This window comes from Pangasianodon hypophthalmus, chromosome 14, assembly GCF_027358585.1.
Source record: "Pangasianodon hypophthalmus isolate fPanHyp1 chromosome 14, fPanHyp1.pri, whole genome shotgun sequence".
NCBI lineage: Eukaryota > Metazoa > Chordata > Actinopteri > Siluriformes > Pangasiidae > Pangasianodon > Pangasianodon hypophthalmus.
The window spans coordinates 3,701,143-3,721,188 of record NC_069723.1 but is presented as its reverse complement, the minus strand read 5'-3'; the positions used below and the strand labels follow the sequence as shown (position 1 = coordinate 3,721,188).

Genomic DNA, 20,046 nt, shown 5'->3' with positions numbered 1-20,046 from the left:
AGCAGGTAGCTGTTTCTATAGTAACAGCCCATTCATAGGGACTACGCAGAGCCAGACACTTCACATACACAAATTAAAAACATGTGTAATGGTTGATAGGTTGATATTATTTTCTGTAAGGAGATGTTTATTTAACATTTATGGAAGGAGTCTCCAGTGTCAGTGCTCCACAAGGCAGGTGTTTCTAAGATCAGTGATAACAGGAACTAACTTCTTTCACAGATGTTCCACAGCGTTGAATGTACCATGATGTTTTGTTTAATTAATAAAAATTTGTAATTGATGGTAAATTGCAGTGGTATAAGAAGAATAAAACAATGTGTGACCTGCTCTTGTAGGAAAATAATAAACTTCTGAGTGGTAACAGTAACTCCACTTCATAATATCACCATGACCCAGTCTGTAAAGTCTATAAAACCTAATCCAATTTCAGAAACTCAACCAACAGATGTCAGAGCACCCACTCCACCTAACAGATGTTGCAGCAACTTGAAATAATGCAAAGCCCGGCAACTGGCCTTCAAACCCCCCATCAAATTCTACAAAGCCTGCACTTCCGAAATAAAACTATAATATCTGGAACAGCCATCTTCAGAAAGCCAAGGGATAATATCATTAGCCTGGAGATAGTATCTAACAGCGCAGATACAATCTCATCCACGTCTATCTTAGATCAGGACACGCTATCAAATACAAGGCTATGAACGTTCTCCGGTGAAATATCGATGAATTAAAGCCACTGAGCTAAACAGGATTTGCAAGCACTATGCCCTTGTCCTAGACATTAATTAACACTTGAATGACTTGCTTCTTATCTAATTTACTGCAAGGGGGCACTGATTCCCAAATGCCATGCCAAGAAGATAATAAGAGAAGAACAAATGATGTCTGGTTCTGTCTTTGGAGATCCTTCAACGTCTATTAGTAGTTAGAAGGCAAAAATCCACTTTACTCCATTCCTCAAATAGAATACATGTCTTTGAAAGATCTGAAAACACAGCCAAGTTCTCTGAATTTGAGCTGAACTGAGTGGGATGTCATGTTCCAAGCAGTGGCAACAGCAGGGGATATTATTGAAGAGGAACTCAAGCTTCAGGCATCTCTTTTGGTTTTAACTCCACAGGCTGCGAGATGCTTCTTAGCAGGCTTTTGGAGGTTATTAGCAGAATAAATCAGGTTCTGTCTCGGACAATTCATTAAACACTAACTAATTTTGATTCAATGCCTGAAGGCTGTACATTTCCCTGCAAGCTAAAGGAACTCATTAGCACACACAAATATTAAAAGGCCTGAGAGTCAGCGAGTCTGAAAGCTTAATCACCGTGTATGTAGCGGCTTTTGGCAATTAGCTGCTAGTGGATAGATATTTCACACTGGTATTATTGGTTTATCATGACCAGTAATGGCTTTATAATATTCAAGCTCTGAGTTGTGAACTTGTGTAACCTGAGAATGAGAGAATAAGAAAAGATGTTAGACGTATTGAACAACTGATCAGTCACACATAAATGATACCGCATATAATGAGTATGAATATTAAAAGAGGAATGGAGAGAGAGAGAGAGAGAGCGAGAGAGAGAGACCTGTTGTACATCATAGGCGCTCTTTGTTCTTGAATGAAATAAATTTATTTCTACTACGTACTTTTATTCAAAGGGGTTGAAAAGTTCATTACGCTGGCAAATATGTTCTCTCCAAATGAGCATACAAGTGACCTTGACCTAAAAAAATCTGTTCAGAGCATTCATCTAGATCATAATGAGTGTCTATTTTAAGGGATGGTTGAAATTGGGATGCAGTGCTGATCTGAGTCAGAGACTGATCAGAGACAACACACACACATACACACACACAGATACAATATATTCATTCATTCATTCATTCATTCATTCATTCGTTCATCTTCAGTATGCACTTTATCCTTCAGGGTCACAGTGGATCCGGAGTTTGTCCCAGGAGCACTGGACAAAATGCAGGAAATCACCTTGGATGGAATGACAGTCTATCTCTGCTATGTTTATTTTTTCTTTTGGTTTTTAAGGCACCTTTGGTACATAAATTATGATGACGACAATGATGATTACTAATTAATTATTTTGTTTCAGATAGCCGAGCATCTATCTAAGCTACACTATATAGCCACAAGTTTGTGGACACCTGCCCATCAAACTCATATGTGTGTCTTCCCAAAACTATTGCTGCAAAGTTGGAAGCACACAACTGTGTAGAATGTCTTTGTATGTTGTAGCCTTATAATTTCCCTTCACTGGAACGAAGAGGCCCAAACCTGTTCCAGCATAACAATGCCCCTGTGCACAAAGTGAGGTCCATGAAGACATGGTGTGCCAAGGTTGGAGTAGCAGAACTCGAGTGGCCTGCACAGAGCCCTGACCTCAACCCCACTGAACATCTCTGAGATGAACTGGAACTCCAACTGCGCACCAGACCTCCTCACCCAACAACAGTGCCTGACTTCACTAATTCTGTAGTGGCTGATGAGCACAAATCTCCACAGCCATGTTCCAAAATCTAGTGGAAAGCCTTCCCAGAAGAGTGGAGCTTATTACAACATAAATGTGGAACGGGATGTTCCAAAAGCACACATGATTGTTATGGTCAGGTGTCCACAAACTTTTGGCCATATAGTGTATGTTTTTTAATCTTTCCGTTAAACTATATGATTTATTCATTTATTTATTTATGGTGTCAAGGTCATGGGTTTGATCCACAAAATGATCCGAGTGGTGGCTCGGTGGTTAGGGCTCTGGGTTAGTGATTAGAAGGTTGAGGGTTCAAGCTGCCACCCCAGAGCTGCCGGTGTTGTGCCCTGGAGCATGACCCCTAGCTAATTTCTGCTCTAGAGGCGCTGTATCATGGCTGAGCCTAACCTCTGATCTGACCCCAACTTCCTAACAAGCTGGGAAGAAGATTTTTTGCTGTATTGTAATGTACAGGAGATAAATGTAGACCAAACAAGGCTTTTTTAAATTTATTGCATTTGGTTTCTAACAGCTGCAACAGCTGCTATTAATATCTAAGCCATTATTATTATTATTATTATTATTATTATGATTATTATTATTGTTATTATTATGTAGTTGGCTTCACAAAGCCGGTGCGCCTATGTGAGTGTTTGCGCGGTGCGGTCGGTGCGTGAGCACCATCATCAAGTACTATCCATCATCACCGCGCCGTTCACGAGCAGCGGGAGCGCGCGTCACCCCTCCCTCCTCCGCGATGCACCCCCTCCAACCAACAACCCCCAACACCCCCCCCATCCCCTTTCCCGAAGCGCATTTGCACTTTTTCCTCTCCGCGTCGGGCAGAGCGCAGCGCAGCGCAGCGCAGTCAGAGACCGGAGCACAGAGCAGAGAGCAGAGAGAAGAGAGAAGAGAGAAGAGGAGGACGACGCGAGGAAGAGCGGAATCAGGCAGAATTTGGGCGCATTCTCGGAGACCTTTAACTCGGTTCGGTTCGGTTCGGTACAAAAGATGAGTTGCATTTGGATACCCGCAGTTTGGATCCCGGCGTTTTTCGCGCTCCTCGCATTTCAAGGTGGGAATAAAAGCCGGATGGCTCTATCGTGTGAGTGAGTGAGTGAGCGTGTGTGTGTGTGTGTGTGTGAGTGTGTGTGAGTGAGTGAGTGAGTGTCAACTCCTGTTTTGAGAGAATAGTTGAGTGGAGAAAATGCTTTACAATCACTATCTCCTTTCTTATATTGTAAATTATTGCATAAATGTTATAGCACATGCTCAATTATTATTATTCCATAATAATAATAATAATAATAATAATAATTTTCCATAATACCAGGTGATGAACTAGTTGTCAGTGGATCATAGTTATCCTGAGATTGCCTCAGATCATTTCAGAGATTTACACCCCTTGATGACAATTACTGAATGGGTGATTACCCCAATGTGGGTGGGAGGTGGAGGAGGTGGTGGTGGTGGTGGTGGTGGAGGTGGAGGTGGAGGTGATGGAGAGAGATATAGACTGAGCTATGGACTGTCCAAGTCAAGCCGCTAAAATGCTGCTAAAATTTCTGAAGCTCCTACCTTATATATAATCATCCTCCACAAAGTCTGCAGATTTGCTGCAACATGTGTGACAACTTCCATGTTTCAGTTTTAATGCGCTGAACACTGCAGAGCAGTTCTGAGTTCGGCTTTAAACCTCTAACATGATAGATCATATCGATGTTATAGACTCCACCAGGGGAACGTGTGCTGTTTCACTGGCCTCATCCTGAACGTGTGTTTATCATGCAAAGTAGGTCTGTCATATTTGAAGAAGTGTTATGAGGCATGTTCTGAGTTCTCAGTTTGGATGTTCTTAGAAGGTCTGAGCATCATGCGTGTTTGCTGGCTTGAGGCATGAAGCTGGATGCACAGGTCCAGGTCAGTCTCACTGTGGTGTGGATGAATTTGAAAGAGTCACTGTTGGAAGCTTGCCAGTTATGGATTTCGCATGACAGCTTGTTTCAAATCTCCAGCGTTCTTCATCTGGAACATCTGGCTGGAGTCGAAATGCCAAGCTTCCTTACATTGAGCTAATAAAAAGGTTCTAGTCAAACAGACCTGCAAATCCACCAGTTGTATTCCAAATAATTCTGAGCTTTTGCACATCTGGATAAATTTTAAAGCTTTCTGTTGGTGTACTGGATTGTTTGGCTTTGGGATGTGGCTTTGGGATTTGGAATTGGAGTGGCCAGTCCTCCTGCAACTTTTGATCCACCTCCACTCGACCATCCATGCTCCACTGAGAGTGGCTCAATCACATTCCACTCTGCTGGCACAAATTCCTACCCTGTGCACTCCTTGGGGATTGTAAAGTAGAGATAATACAAGAGACAGTATTATCACAAGGTTTCATCATAACCACTCATGGCAATCGTTAACTTTTAGAGTATTAGCATTGTTAATCAGTGTCATGCCACATGTGTTATGCTATGCCATGTGTTGCCATTCAAATGTTTTGACACGGTAGGGTTCTCTTTCTCCTAGTTTTAACCACTAATTAGCAAACCCGATGCTAATCCGAATGTGTTTGTCAAAGCTAGTCAGTCTCTAAAACCATAATTAGAAGTTGAGATCAGCTCCAGGGTCCATTTTCAGTGTCAACAACAAATGATCAAACCTGAAAAGCATACGATATAACAAGCAAAAAATGTAGTGATAAAACATGTTGGTACAGACCGTCTATGCTAATGCTACAATCACATTTACCTGTATTCCAAATAAGATTTTAATAATAAGATTTCCTGGTTTTGGTTCATCCCTGTTAACTGAATTGTGCTTGATTGTATTCTGCAGTCATTAATTCTGTTTTGTTGTGCAGCCTCATCATCCAGAGGTGCTTTTTGGTAAACCTAAGACAGCAGGAAAAAAAAGGACAAATACCATATCCTTAAGGATATAAGCCAAATAAACAATGATCTGGAAAATGAATAGAGTTATCTAGGGTCACTGTATCATTTCTATCCTCTTCTGCTTCTCTATGTGCTCATACAATATTTTATGTGTAGTATCTGCAATTGCTAGTAGGGGTCTCTCTTGCACTGTAGTGTCAGGATAAAAAAAAGCTTGTACACTCATTCACATACACACACACCCCCATCACACACACACAGCCACCTAGGGTTTCCCATTTCAGCTCTTGGTGGTCTGCATGATCAGCGTCCTTTCTCCTCTTTCGCTGATAGGTTCACTCATAGTGCCTTTGCATCATGCTTCACAAAATGTGTATAATAGAGCAGTTAGACTGTTTTTAGCCTCTCCACTGTATGCGGGTACTAATGTCATATAATGTTACGTAAAGTATATGTTGAAATCCATTGATCGAGCCACTCCAATCAATCAATCAATCAATCAATCAGTCAATCCATCCATCCATCCATCCATCCCCCAAATTCAGAAGTCAGATTAATGAATTAATTTCTTATCAGGACCTCCTCTGTCCCACATGATGACATTCTATCTCTCTCCCTTACTTTCATCTCCGCTAATTATAAATCTCCCCACAGATTACATTACAACACAATGCTCATTTGTTAAATGAATTGGCTGAGGCAGGGCAAGATTGTGTTATATATGTCCACTATTCATTTCTCTACAGAGAAGGTTGGCTGCCACCGAGCCTGTTAAGTAGCTCCGCAGGCTCAATTCATCACTATCAAGCCAGGCGTGAGATTCAAGAGAGAATGAGAAGGAGGGAGGGAGGGTGGAAGGCAGATCAAGAAAGAGAAAGAGACAAAATATCTGAGGAACTGTGAGACTTGCCTTAGCTCTTCCGCTTTGGGGAAATCCCTGTCACCATCTTAGATGATGTTCCGATACTCTATTAGCTCAAGTGAAGCTTGTTGTACAAGCCCTCTGAAGTGGGAGGGATTGTTAAGATGACTTGTCTTCTGGACCAGAACTTGCCCAGGAGGCATTTCAGTGGGATACAAGTTCCTCATCCTTATTAAGTAATGCAATTTCCTCTTCACATCCATCACTTCCCTTGCTGGCATCTCATGTGATGTGCTTGATAGTTATTCCTCAGCCAAGACAGAAAGTGTATTAAGACTAAAAATAGTCTTGGAATACCGGACAGGTGACGCCACAAGAAATGCACTGGACTGCAAGCATGTTTGACTTCAAACACACACACTATACACCATGATTCCATGAACCATCTGTAAGGCTTGTAATACAAGATAATATCTGTGGTGCCATATTTTCAGTTTCTCCTGATGCGTGTCCAGGTAAATGTCTTGTTCTGGTTGATAGGTGGAGGAGAAATTTAGGACCACAGATCCTGGTATCCATCCTATGGAGAAAGGTGCTGGCAAGGGTGGACCTTTTGGGCAACAATTCTTGGCTCAGTTATGGTCAGTCAAAAAAAGTACAAATAGTGGCATTCATAGCAATGTTTTATCTTTGATCAGGGCTGTGCAAGTACTGCCAAGTGGGAAAATATATGGGTAATGCTAAGTGCAGAAAAAAAAGATTCCCTTACAGATAAAGTTTAATTAGCCTTAAAATGAAGTGGTTGATTAGCATACACCACATTTGCAACTGAATTCTTGATAGTACCAGAGTTCCTTTGGGGAAGCCAAGTCATTATATGGGTTCTTCAATGCATTTACTACCACAGCTTCAAGTAGTGCTCTCAAATCAGAGAGAGAATGTATAGCTAGCTCCCTGTGGATTTCCATTTTCTGTGTCTTGCTAAAGATCTGCCCAATTCAGTACTCCTTTTCTTTGTTTCAGCATCTGAAAAGTCCTAAAAGACTATAGTTGTCCAACCCTGTTTAGTGGATGATAAATATGTGCTTGTCTTTATATAACCTGCTGGCCATAGAAACCTATAACGCTGCATATAATGTAACTAGGCCATCATGTGCTAGCTAAACACATGAGCATTTTCTTTCTTCCCTCTAATACCAGAGAGCGAGAAGTGTTTGTGTTTGTGTATGTGTGTGTCCCCATGTCCTTGGCTCTCTCTGTAGTGGGTTTCCTGTGGTGCCACCATAATGTGTGAAAGCGAAGCAGCAGAAACTTCAGAGATAGGTGGGTGGGTGATCAGACCACTTGAATAGATGCTAGGAGTCTATATGTAGCAGCTATGATTATGTCCAACAGAGACACCCTGAGACTGGTACGGATTACACCAAATACAGTACGGGTTACACCAAAACTGGATCAGACTGGTTAATACAGTTCTCTTTAGATCAGATGGGATAATACATTTCCATTTATAATGAGACTAGATCAGTCTGGTTAATATGGTTTCCTTTAGTCCAAAAGTGGATCCGGCTGGTTAATACAGTTCTTTTTAGATCAGATTGGTTACAGTTCCCTTTAAACTGAGACTGGATCAGACTGGTTAATATAGTTTTCTGACTTAGACTGGATCACGCTGGTTAATGCAATCCAATTTGGACTGAGATTAGATTAGGCTATAGTGTTATCTTTAAACTGTGACTAGATCAAGCTGGTTAATATATGCAGTTCTCTTTAGATCAGACTGGTTAATACAGTTCCCTTTAAACTGAGACTGGATCAGACTGGTTAATAATGTTTTCTGATTTAGACTGGATCACATTGGTTAATGCAGTCCAGTTTAGACTGAGATTAGATTAGGCTATAGAGTTATCTTTAAATTGTGACCAAATCAGACTGGTTAATAGAGTTCTCTTTAGCTCAAACTGGTTAATACAGTTCTTTTTAGACTGAAACTGGATCAGACTGGTTAATAGTAGCTGGGTGGTAAAAATTGTATGTAGGAATGTAGAGGCATTTCTACTTCATTTTTTATGTTAGCTTTTTATGTTTCAACTCTGGCTGTCAATCAAACCTATTCTTTATTGAAGTACTAGGTAAACACCAGTTTTGTAAAGACTGATCAATTTTTAAAGCTCTACAGCTTTTCAATACAATACAGCATGGTCTGGGAAAATTTGGCAGGCAACAATGACTGAATCGATGCAGGCATCTCTGTAAAGTCTGAAACCACACTTGCAGCTCTTTTTATTGCTAGTGTTTAGAGAGATATGGCAATTCTGGTCAAGGAGGAGTGGCCTCTGTGTCAGTTACAGTGAAGAAGGCGTGGCATTGGTATCTGTCAGTATCAGTGAAGGAGGCATGACCTCTGTGTCTGTCTGTATGAAGAAATGAGGCGTGGCCTCTGTGTCTGTCAATTCTAATGAAGCAGGTGTGATATTGGTGCCTATCAGTACTGCTGAAGGAGGTGTGGCTTCTGTGTCTTTCAGTAGTAGTAAAGGAAGCATAGCCTTTATACCTGTCAGTCCCAGTGAAGGAGGTGTGGCCTCTGTGCCTGTTGGTCACAGTGAAGGAGGAGTGGTCTATTTGTCTGTCAATTCCAGTAAAGGGGGTGTAGCCTATGTGTCTATCAGTACCAGTGAAGGAGGTGTGGCCTTGGAGTCTGCCAATCATAGTGAAGGAGGGGTGGCCTATGTGTTTGTCAGTACAAGTGAAGGAGGAGAGGCCTCACTGTCTATCAGTTCCAGTGAAGGAATGGCCTATGTGTCTGTTATTATCAGTCCAAATTAAAGAGGCGTGGCCACTGTGCCTGTTAGTCTCTCTGAAAATTTGTGGCCTCTGTGTCTATTAGTACCAGTGAAGGAGGTGTGGCCTCTGTGTCCATCAGTACCAGTGAAGGAGGTGTGGCCTCTGTGTCTATTAGTATCAGTGAAGGAGGTGTGGCCTCTGTGTCCATGAGTACCAGTGAAGGAGGTGTGGCTTCTGTGTCTATAAGTACCAGTGAAGGAGGTGTGGCCTCTGTGTCTATAAGTACCAGTGAAGGAGGTGTGGCCTCTGTGTCCATCAGTACCAGTGAAGGAGGTGTGGCCTCTGTGTCCATCAGTACCAGTGAAGGAGGTGTGGCCTCTGTGTCTATCAGTACCAGTGAAGGAGGTGTGGCCTCTGTGTCTATGAGTACCAGTGAAGGAGGTGTGGCCTCTGTGTCTATCAGTACCAGTGAAGGAGGTGTGGCCTCTGTGTCTATCAGTACCAGTGAGGGAGGTGTGGCCTCTGTGTCTATCAGTACCAATGAAGGAGGTGTGGCCTCTGTGTCTATGAGTACCAGTGAAGGAGGTGTGGCCTCTGTGTCTATCAGTACCAGTGAAGGAGGTGTGGCCTCTGTGTCTATCAGTACCAGTGAAGGAGGTGGAGCCATGTCATGATGCCTAAAATAGCATTTTTGGTTTTCTGATAATCTGATTATTCACAAATTAATATTAGAATGCTAATATTAGAAAAGCCCAGCAGATTGCTATATTTTATGACAGTCCCCATATTAAACATTTAAAATAAAATAATTAAATGAAATAAAGGGTTTAGATCCCGTCTGTGATGACCAGGTGGCAAGGTTATTCCCTGTGATTCAGAGACTGTTCATTTTCATCGCCTCTCATTTGCCCTCCTGCGCCGTCACACTCCAGCTGACTGTTTGACAAACATGACCGTGAACCCTCCAAGCCCCGTGTGTGTCCATATGTGTGTGTGTCTGTGTCCATACGTGTGTGTCTGTGTCCTGTTTCTGACCTCTATACAGAGTGAGCTGTCAGACTCTCAATCCCAGTAGACTAGCTGTCATCACTGTCATTTCCGCGGGTGCTATAAGGAAAAAAAACCCTGGAGAACAGGAGCAGCAACATCTAAGAAGGAATGATCGATAAAGCTAGAGGAGATACAGTAGAAACAAGCTCGACCTAAAAGACGGCACTCGTTGAACTCTTTAATTATATTCCATATGAATTGATTTGTCTGGAAGAGGCACTGCACTTTTTATTTTTTTTTACCTTTATTGATTTTCTTCTGTTTCTCTATTGATCATCTTGTGATTTAAAGTGTTGATGATATCCAGGATGGGTTCTAGCTCCGGCATTTGGCCAGACTATCTCAGTCTTGTTGATTTGAAGGAAATGGCTCAGTCACTTTAACTGCTCTACTATTACAGGAATGTGTGATTATGTGAATAATAGGTGATCGCATACGAAAAACATATGAAAGTGTAATTTATCATGCTATGCCCTGAAACGACATGGAAATTCAAATAAATATATGTGATGCCATGTGAACAAATATGTGATCATATGTAAAAAATAAATGAATCATATGAGAAATATTAAAATGGATATAAACAATTTAAAAAATAATAAGTAAACAATAGACTATGTGAAGAAATCATGTGAAAATAAAGGAATTCTGTGTGAAAAAATAATCTCGTTAAAATTGTGAAAATAAAATGCACACATGAAAGATGAATCATGTGAGAAAATTAACATGCAAAGATAAATGAACTGTGTTAGATCACATAAAAATAAATAAATGTGATGAATGAATCATCTGAAAAAAAAATTCACATCTGGTAAAAAATAAAAAACAAGCACTATATGAAAAATTGTATGGAAAAAAATCACACGAAAATAAACAAATTGTGTGTAAAAAAGGTCATGTGAAAATAAAAACATATGCACTTGAACTGTGTGCACTGAATTGTGTAAAAAATCATTAAAGTGGAAATAAATGAATCATTTATTTAAAAAAGATCACATTAAAAATAATGCATGACTTCACATGAAAAATGAACATGAAAATAAATTAATCCTTTAAAAAAAAATCATGTGGAAAAAAAAGAAGAATCATCTAAAAAAAATCACCTGTGAAAATGAATCCTGTAAAAATCACATTAAAATAAATGAATCATGTGGGAAAAGTAGAAGTGGAAAATAAAAACATGTACACATCTAAAATTCCATGTGTGAATCATGACACGACTTTAGCCAGTGAAAGATCATGAGTTGTGGTAGAATCACATCTCCAGTGCATTATAATAAATAAACAAGCTTTTTTTTTTTTTTTTTTTTTTTTTTTTTCCACGAGCACTTCATCAAATCGCTCTTCAGCCGAATGGATGTTGAGAGTTAATGTTGTTTTTACCCTCTCTGTGTTCTTGTGAACGAGAGATTTATTCCTTACTGCACTTAGGCAAATTGCTCCCTCCATCTGCAGACTCATTTACCTAAAAAATCGCTTGCTGCTGTTCAGCGTTTAAAAGGAATGCATCTAAAAGGAAAGTCTGTTTCAACAGATTTATCAATTACTTTAAATGGAGCGCTTACAGAAGGGTAGCTTTGCTATGGAGCTACAATTCTAACGTCGCTAACGGTTAATGAGCCCTTATGACCACCAAACTATAACTTTAAGTTTTCCGATGTCTTCAGGACAGAGGAGTTTACGCTTTTTGGTTTCTCGGTAACATGACGAGCTGCATTTTGTTGTCTTATTAACTTCAAAATAGAGGAAAATAGAGAGGGTGGTGTGAGAACGACTGTTTATAGCTGCTGGAATGTAAGTGAGATCAGGAACGAACTTGTTTCCTGGACGTTCAACAGCTATAAATGAACAAAAACTATGATGTGTTTAATAAATAAAACATTGTAAAGGTAGGAAAATTTAAATACAGCTATTTTAAAGACGTGTCAGAAACATCAGCGCTGTATTACAACAAAACCCAAAAGGTTTTTTTTTTTCTCTCTCTCTCATGGAAAAAAATGGAAACATGAAAATGAAATTTCATGGGAATGAACATTATAATGACCAAACCGTACATAAATCAGCCGGGTGTGTAGATACGTAGTGAAAAGGTTTCACACTATTACTGCGCTTTCACACTTATTAGACTGTTTCCTGAGTCAGAATCAGACCAAAATTGATTCTTTTGATTCATTTGCTGTTTGGTTTGGTTTAGATTCACTGCACATATTTAAACAAATCAAAAAAAAAAAAAAAAGTTCTACGAGGGGCATCCAGGGCTGAAAAACTCTTTCATTCCTTCGTCAGAAATAGATGAGAGAGATGGAGAAATTTAAACAAAACCGCGGAGGCGGTGCTAAATATATGAATAGATAATTATACAAATAACTAGTCTAAAACATTTCGTGTGTCACATCCAGTGTTTATTTTCTCTTTTTGATTGTTTTGTCGCTCCAAATCTCCAAAATTCATGGCATTTCTGCAGTTCTACAGCTCTGTCTTTTGGCTTGATTTAGGAGCTCACATCTACAAAAAAAAAAAATAAAAAAATTGCTGCAAAACAAAACGTACGGCGTATTTGATTCTCTTGCTGCAGAGAATTGATTCAGAGTCAAATCGCTTTCTCACAAGAGTTCTCTCTGAAGAGGATTGAGGCTGCCTCGCTCAGACGCACTTGGACCCGAGTGTGAGTGCTGTGCTCAGAGAAGCATTCATGCTCAGTCACTGTTCAGTAAAGTTTCAGTCTTTTTGTTTATCGAAATCCTCTTTTCTCTCTTTTTATACATAAGAATGTCTGAAATTTTTGGAGCCCTCAAAGAAAGCCTGAGTGAGAGAGCTGGGTCAGAAGAGAGACTCTGAACAAGTAGTGCATTTAAATCATGTACTTTAAATTATTTACTGTCTGAGGCTGTGTTCGTGTATATTTTTAATCTCTTCCTGCTGTAGGAACTGCAGAGCCTCTACTGCACTGAGCACACTGATATTACATTTGAAGGGCTGGAGGTGGATGGATGCTACTTTACACATTTTGCAGAGAACATACCTAAAAAAAAAAACAGCTTCATGAAGACCAAGGAGCTATCAAAACTCCAGAAGCAAAAAGTTTGGGACAAAGTTCTGGAAAAGTATAAAGCGGGGTTTGGTTATCCGTTGAACAACATTAAATCCATTATTTAAAAAGGTAAAGAATATGGCATGATCGCAGTTCTGCCTAGAAACTCACAAAAATTAGGAGTGCAGGAAAAGGGGGATTAGTCAGAGAAGCAAAGGAGTCAACGGGTAACGTTTAACATGATGCTACCACCACCGCGCTTCACAGATTTAACTAAATATGTGAATTATGATGGCAACTTTAGAGGGTTCTCACCATTTTTAAAAAAAATTTTTTTACATTTTTTATTTGTAAATAATTTCACAAACTATATTGTTTTTTCAGGCATAGATTTATTTTTTTTTTAAGATCTTGTTCACTGTAATAATTAGAAAACGAATGCTAATTAAAGCACTCGCTTGCATGATCTAATCCCCTTGTGTGGTTAGCATTCTTTAAAAATATTGTGCAATCTCACACAACGCAACTAAACGTAATAAATGTAAAAGTATTCTTGATTTTCAGAAGTTAATATTTGACGAACATGGCTTTATTTAAGTATTTTAAAGCAGGAAGGATGGATGTAATCAACAAAATATGATGATGCTTCATTAATGTGGCTAAAAAAGCTTTTGTTTTTCCTTTAGGTGTTTTTTTTTAAATGCAAAATAAATAATGATGATGTAGTGCACATTACATCCAGATCAGCTGTTTGTTTAGAGTGCACTGCAAACAGAAAAGTGTTCAGTCTTTCATTTGCCTCAATCCAGTTAACGAATGTTTAATAAATAGACAAAAGATCAGCTCTGTTGAAACGGACATGATGCTATTTACATTTCTGCCAGCAAACACAAGTCTCATTAGCAATGAATTCAGCAGTTTAATCAAATATCTCTGTTATTTCATACACACACGCACACACACACACACACACACAGACTGGAGTGGCTTTATTCTAATTACAGCTTTGTTGCTTTGATATGGAAATGTTTGCTATGTTCATTTCGTGATTGTCCTGTGTGCCATGTTTGTGGTAATATGTTTATTCGCCAGGTGCTGGATGTGCTTTTAGAGTTTTAGAGTTGTCAGATTGTCAAATTTCCAGCCCAATTACGCTATTTTTAGTTACATTTAGTCACAGGCGGAAAAAAAAGAGGCCTCAGGCTGGTGGGTATAATTGGCTGTGTTATAGTTTGGGATGGTTGGTAATTAATTGGACAGATTTTAACGGAACAAAATCAATCTGGCAACCCTGGATACATTGGAAGCAATTCACTTTCAGAAGCAGCTGAGTCACTGATGTCAGTCTGATTCATGAATCAGTTCTTGATTTATTGAGATGTTTACAATGCCCTGTTTCACTTTTAGTACAAAAGTCGAACTTATGAATTACTAAGGAATTCGTTTGTAAAACAACAACAACAAGAACAAAATAACAGACATAATCCACAAAAACAACTATGTACAGTATAGATGATACAACAATGAGAGTATAGACTTCTAAGATAAAATTTCCAAATTTTGCTATGAAGTTTAGCTAAATATTACCAAATCAAATGAAAATTGCAATTTAAAAAATAAACGTTTAATAAATATTTATTGCTTTGGGTTTGTTTTATTTAACTTTCCACAATAATTACCCTGTATTGTGGAAAGTTAAATAAAACAAACCCAAAGCAATAAATATTTATTAATTTATTTTTTAAATTGCAATTTTCATTTGATTTGTATCAATAAGAACATACATTGTAGCTAATGTTCAGTTTGTCTTTGGCACTCTAAAATTAGAGACCACTCAACATTCTGATATTAACATTCAGGTCAGTAGAATACAAACACCTTTTAACCAATAGGAGAATTGTGATGCATCGACGAATTTATAATTTTCGCCTTTAATTTTCTAATTTTTCTCTTTACCAAAACCTGGTTTAATTTAATCTGCAAAACCATTTTGTTTAATTTTGTTTCATAAATAAAATTCTGTACACAAAAATGGTACTGAAAGCAACAATGATTATGGAGCGTGTTACGAGTCGTTATTAATTATACAAGGTTTTCAAGGATCTCATCATTTTACACATTTTTATTAGTAAATATTATGAGTAAATAGAATAAAATGTTTTATTCGGTTAAGGTTGTTAGAAATTAGAAACAGTTCCTTACAGTGGATTAGGACCACATGTTATTTTTTTATCCTGAAGTCAGATAGTATAGTTCTCTTTATAGTTAACCTCTGTGCAAAGGTTAAATGTTGCAGTGTCCGATTTCGCTGGCGCTTTTCTATTTAACATGATTAAAAACACACAGCAGTGCATATCGAAACCCATCAGCCATGAAGAGAAAGGTTTTAGATGGTCCTTTCAGCAGAATACCTTATAGCCTAATGGCTTAAGAGGCTCCCTGTGGCTACGCGGTTTGTTTTATTGAATTATTTACTTCGGTTTCTCGATTCTCAAGTAAATTAGCTACATGATCTCTATCCAGTGGATATTTTAGGACAATGCTTTCTTTCACTATCTCGCTTTTATTCTTTTGGAAACATTTGCACTTCCGTTACAGGATTTTTTTTTTTTTATTTGAATGCAGCCAACACCTGGCCTTCATAACACATTTCATAAGCGCTGCATAAATATTTTAGAAAGCAATACTGCAGGATTTATATGATGCTAACTTTGAAACACAAGAAAGGATACAGTTTTTTATGAAGAGTATTGCTTTGTCTATAAATGAACTGTCATTTAGCATTAGGAGACAATTTAAGGAGTCCTAAAAGCCATGCATTTTCACTAAAATCCATTGACCAATCAGCTTTCGGCAGACCTATGATCATTGTACTGTTTTACGTAACAAGACCATTGGGAGTACGACTTTGGAAGGGTGCTTGGACCCCTGCAGATCGCTGCTTGCAGCTATTATTGAATCAGATTTTTTTTTTTAATCTGCCTTTGATTTTTTTTTTTGTCATTACAAGTTATAAGAATTGGAATTTTCCTTACATGATAGCACAATATTTAATTAAGCTGTTAACAACAAAATACCAAAAAAAGGTTAACATAAAAGCCCCCCAAACATAAATTGTGCAGTTTTCTATGCAAAGAATATATACAGTATCTATCTATGTAAACATATTTAATGTAATATAGGTTTATGTTCTCATCTATGAGTTGTGTGCTGCAGTGTTAAATTTATTATCTTGAAGGGAAGATGTTTTCTGCAAAAATGTATTAATTATGTTGTTATTCCAGGAAAACAAAGTTTCATTATCTCCAGATGTTGAGCAAATTATTTCATTATGTCAGGCGATAATGAAAAAACTCATCACAGGAAAACTGAATCAATACAACATGTGGATACATGACATTAATGCTTCTGTAGAGATTACTGCAGTTCATTTTTTAAAAGACAGCAAATGCCTGAAAGCACTGACACAATATTATTAGACACTTTTTTTTTTTTTCTTTCTACAAAAAAAGAAGCTCATATATAATTTGATAGCAAAGCCCACAGCTGTTTGGATTATATTTGGAGTCATGGGTAAGTTATTTAGATAAAAGCATCTGCCACATGAGTAAACGTGTGCTGGAGTGTGTTCCATGTCTATTGTAATGTGGAACAGCGGAATGAATAATGTAAAGCCGTGATCTCTCTTATCACCTTCAAACATTGCCGGAGATGTTCAGTTTAATACACATGAACATTTCACTTTGATAACTTGGTTCAGGTTCAGAATCCTAATACACCACAGCGGATGTCTCATACTGATGTTGGAGCTGTTTTTGGCAATCGAGAGCGTAATTTGAATAATTTCAATTAAAACTCACTGGCTTTTATATTCAGTCATTAAACCATGACAGACCGAAGCGTGCGTAAATCCCGAAACAATCAACTCATGCTGCATGACCAGTATTTTCCTTGGAGGCACCGAGCTCCGGATTCAGCCGGAACCTTTTAGAGAATGTGTACGCCTCTGCGCTGGCAATGAAGGAATCCTGCGTGCCAGCTGAACAGGGTTCAAGGCAATTGCGGTGCTCTTTGGAGTGTAAAGATCGTCCTTTATCTGCCTTTGGAAAGAACTCAAGACAGGACGTGCAAAATGTGAACTTTCACTTGTTTTTCGTCTGGGTCGGTGCGAGTACAAGAACCCGTCTAAGGCTGAAGTGAAGGAATGAGAGATCACTGATTAAAATATTCAGTCGCTCGGTTCACGTTCTGATAACTGCACAACCAACGTCATGCTATGATATGGATGTTGTGATAGAATAACTGATAGACTCTAGCATCAGCAAGTAGGCTTGATCTATGAATATCAAACAGATTCGACTTATGTTATATAAGACGTATTTACGCCATTTGAATCAGTGAATCATTTTTAACGTGACCAAGATTCATTTCTCTCACATGCATCCATCAGGTATCTTGGAGTCATAACCAAGATTCGCCCCTGTCTCATTCTGTAGATCATGCTTGATGCTTGATTCAGTGCTTTGTTGCCCAGTGGGTTAGTGTTTGGATCAGTGAATCTTTTAGTCATATCTTTAGCCAAGATTCGCTCTTCTTTCATTCAGCGGTTCAGGGATTGATTCGGTCCCATGTTGTTCAGTGGATCATTGTTTGAACCAGCTAATTTTTTCAGTCATGACTGAGATTCACTCGTCTCATGCTCAGTAGGTCTGTGTTTGATTCATTCCTGTGTTGTTTTTAGTGAGTCATTGTTTGAATCAGCGAATCTTTCAGTCATGACAGATTCCCTCTTCTCTCTTTCAGTGAGTCGCTTTTTGAATCAGCGAATCTTTCAGTCTTGTCCAAGATTCACTCCTTTTATTTTCAGTGGCTCAGTGTTTGATTCGGTCCTGTGTTGCGAATCTTTCAGTCAAGACTGAGATTTGCTCCTCTCTCATTCAGTGAGTCAGTGTTTGAAATCAGTGAATCTTTCAGTCATGACAGTGATTCACTCCTCTCCTGTTTGCTGGCTCAATTTTTGTTTGGGTCCTTTGTTGTTTATCTGTTCAAGGCTTGAATCAGCAAATCTTTCAGTCGTGATCAAGATTCATTTGTCTTTCGTCCAGCTGGTCAGGGTCTGAATCAGCAAATCATTCAGTCATTATTGACTTTTGTTCAGTGAGTCAGTGTTTGAATCAGTGAATCTTTTCAGACGTGACTGAGATTCAATTCTTTTCTGCCTATTCAGCAGGTCAGTGTTTGAATCAGTGAATCTTTTGGTCAGGACGGAGGTTCGCTCCTCTGTCATTCTGCGGGTGAGTGTTTGATTTGGTCCTCTGTTCTTCAGTTGATCAACGTTTGAATCAGTGAATCTTTTGGTCAGGACGGAGATTCGCTCCTCTGTCATTCTGTGAGTGTTTGATTTGGTCCTCTGTTCTTCAGCTGATCGTTTGAATCAGTGAATCTTTTGGTTCTGACCTTCTCTGTCATTCTTCTAAACACGTCCAATCAATCGTATACTAATAGAACACAAAATAGTAATGATTATTAGCTATTCTTACCCTGTTTTTTGTCTGCACCTTTGGGAAAACTGTGCAGTTGAATAAATCTGAACGACTCATTTAACAGAATGGACTTAAATGACTAAAAAAACCCTCAAATTCAGACTGTAGATTGTGTTTTCACAAGAACAATATAAACCAGAACAATATTAACTGTTCATAACTTTACATACAAGAGTTCTCATGCAACTTTTTACACATATATAATTGAGACCTTGTTAGTGATTGTGAAACAGATGTTACGTACAAGCTTCCTTGAAAAAAACATCTGTAAATGCACAGTAATCTGCAGCGTTAGACTTTTTCAGATGTTGAATACACTTCGTGCTGTTGTTTGTCCACCATAATAAGCAGTTATGTAACTTTTCCATAATGTCTGAGTTCCTTCTGTGGAACTGCGTGATGCAACTGTGGAGAAAGTTGTAACTTTTTACTCCATCAGCTCTATCTCATGTTCCCACACCTTCAGCACCGTACGTAGGTGTTAGGAGAGCGTGTGATGCAATAGTGTTAGGCAAACGAGAACCTGACACATCTTATTAGCATTACTATGCGACCATATTCACATTCGCATTCATTACCTCGGCTTGCAACAGGCATTTGGCCTGAGAGCTAACAAGCTGCTAAGCTGCAGATGATTCAGAGGTGACAGGGAGCCTGGGAGAGTGATGATGATGTCACGGAGAGTGGCGTTTATATGGAAGTAAGGTTTGTTTCAAAAGTATAGAACCAGATTCTCAATGAAGTGTAAATACAACATCCTGTATATGTACAGTATATAGCTATATATTACACCTAATACAAAATACATTAGCGAAACATATGCTAAACTTGTCGATGTGACTTTTGCTGTGCTGAGTAAAGACTCGAGCGAGTGTGTGTGTCTGTGAAACACTTGCACTGCTTGAGAAGGTCACATATGAATAACGCTGACTGCTCAAGTTCAGCTCTCTATGGAGTTGTCCTACAGCGATCCCGGGCTGTGTTCCAATACTGCTTCTAACACGCCCTCGTCGACTTGCCCTCAAGTTTCTCTCGCTCTTGTGGGGAATCCCCATCGCCATCTTAAGGCCTGTTCTCATACTTTATTAGCTCTAGTGACATTTGTTATACAAGCGCTTGGAGGCTCGAGGGATAAGTCAACACGACTGGAGATGTCAGTAGCGAGAACAAATTTACCCAGAAGGCATTGCGATCGGATTGTGTTTTTCATTTTCAAAAGAGTTTAAATGCCAGCTGCTGTTTGTAATCGTGAACAAGAAACTATAATTTTTTTTTTTTACAGGATTTTATGTATCCAGTGCACCTGATGTAACTTCACTAATGTATTGGTTGCCTCTGCCAGGAGGTTAAGACTTTGATTTTTCGTAGATTGATTTTTCAGTAAAATAATGACACCAAAAAATAC

At 38.8% G+C, this 20,046-nt stretch overlaps 1 protein-coding gene across 2 annotated transcripts in view; it reads left to right on the top strand.

Moving 5' to 3' along the window:
* The first annotated feature begins 3,298 nt into the window (after positions 1–3,298).
* The window catches only part of lsamp (limbic system associated membrane protein), a 668,261-nt gene continuing 651,513 nt past the window's right edge, over positions 3,299–20,046 (top strand). For both annotated transcript variants that reach the window (XM_034310837.2, XM_053239590.1), the window contains exon 1: positions 3,299–3,555. In XM_034310837.2, coding sequence (XP_034166728.1) covers positions 3,492–3,555 — 64 coding nt within the window. In that variant the 5' untranslated portion in view covers positions 3,299–3,491. The remainder of the gene's footprint in view (positions 3,556–20,046) is intronic.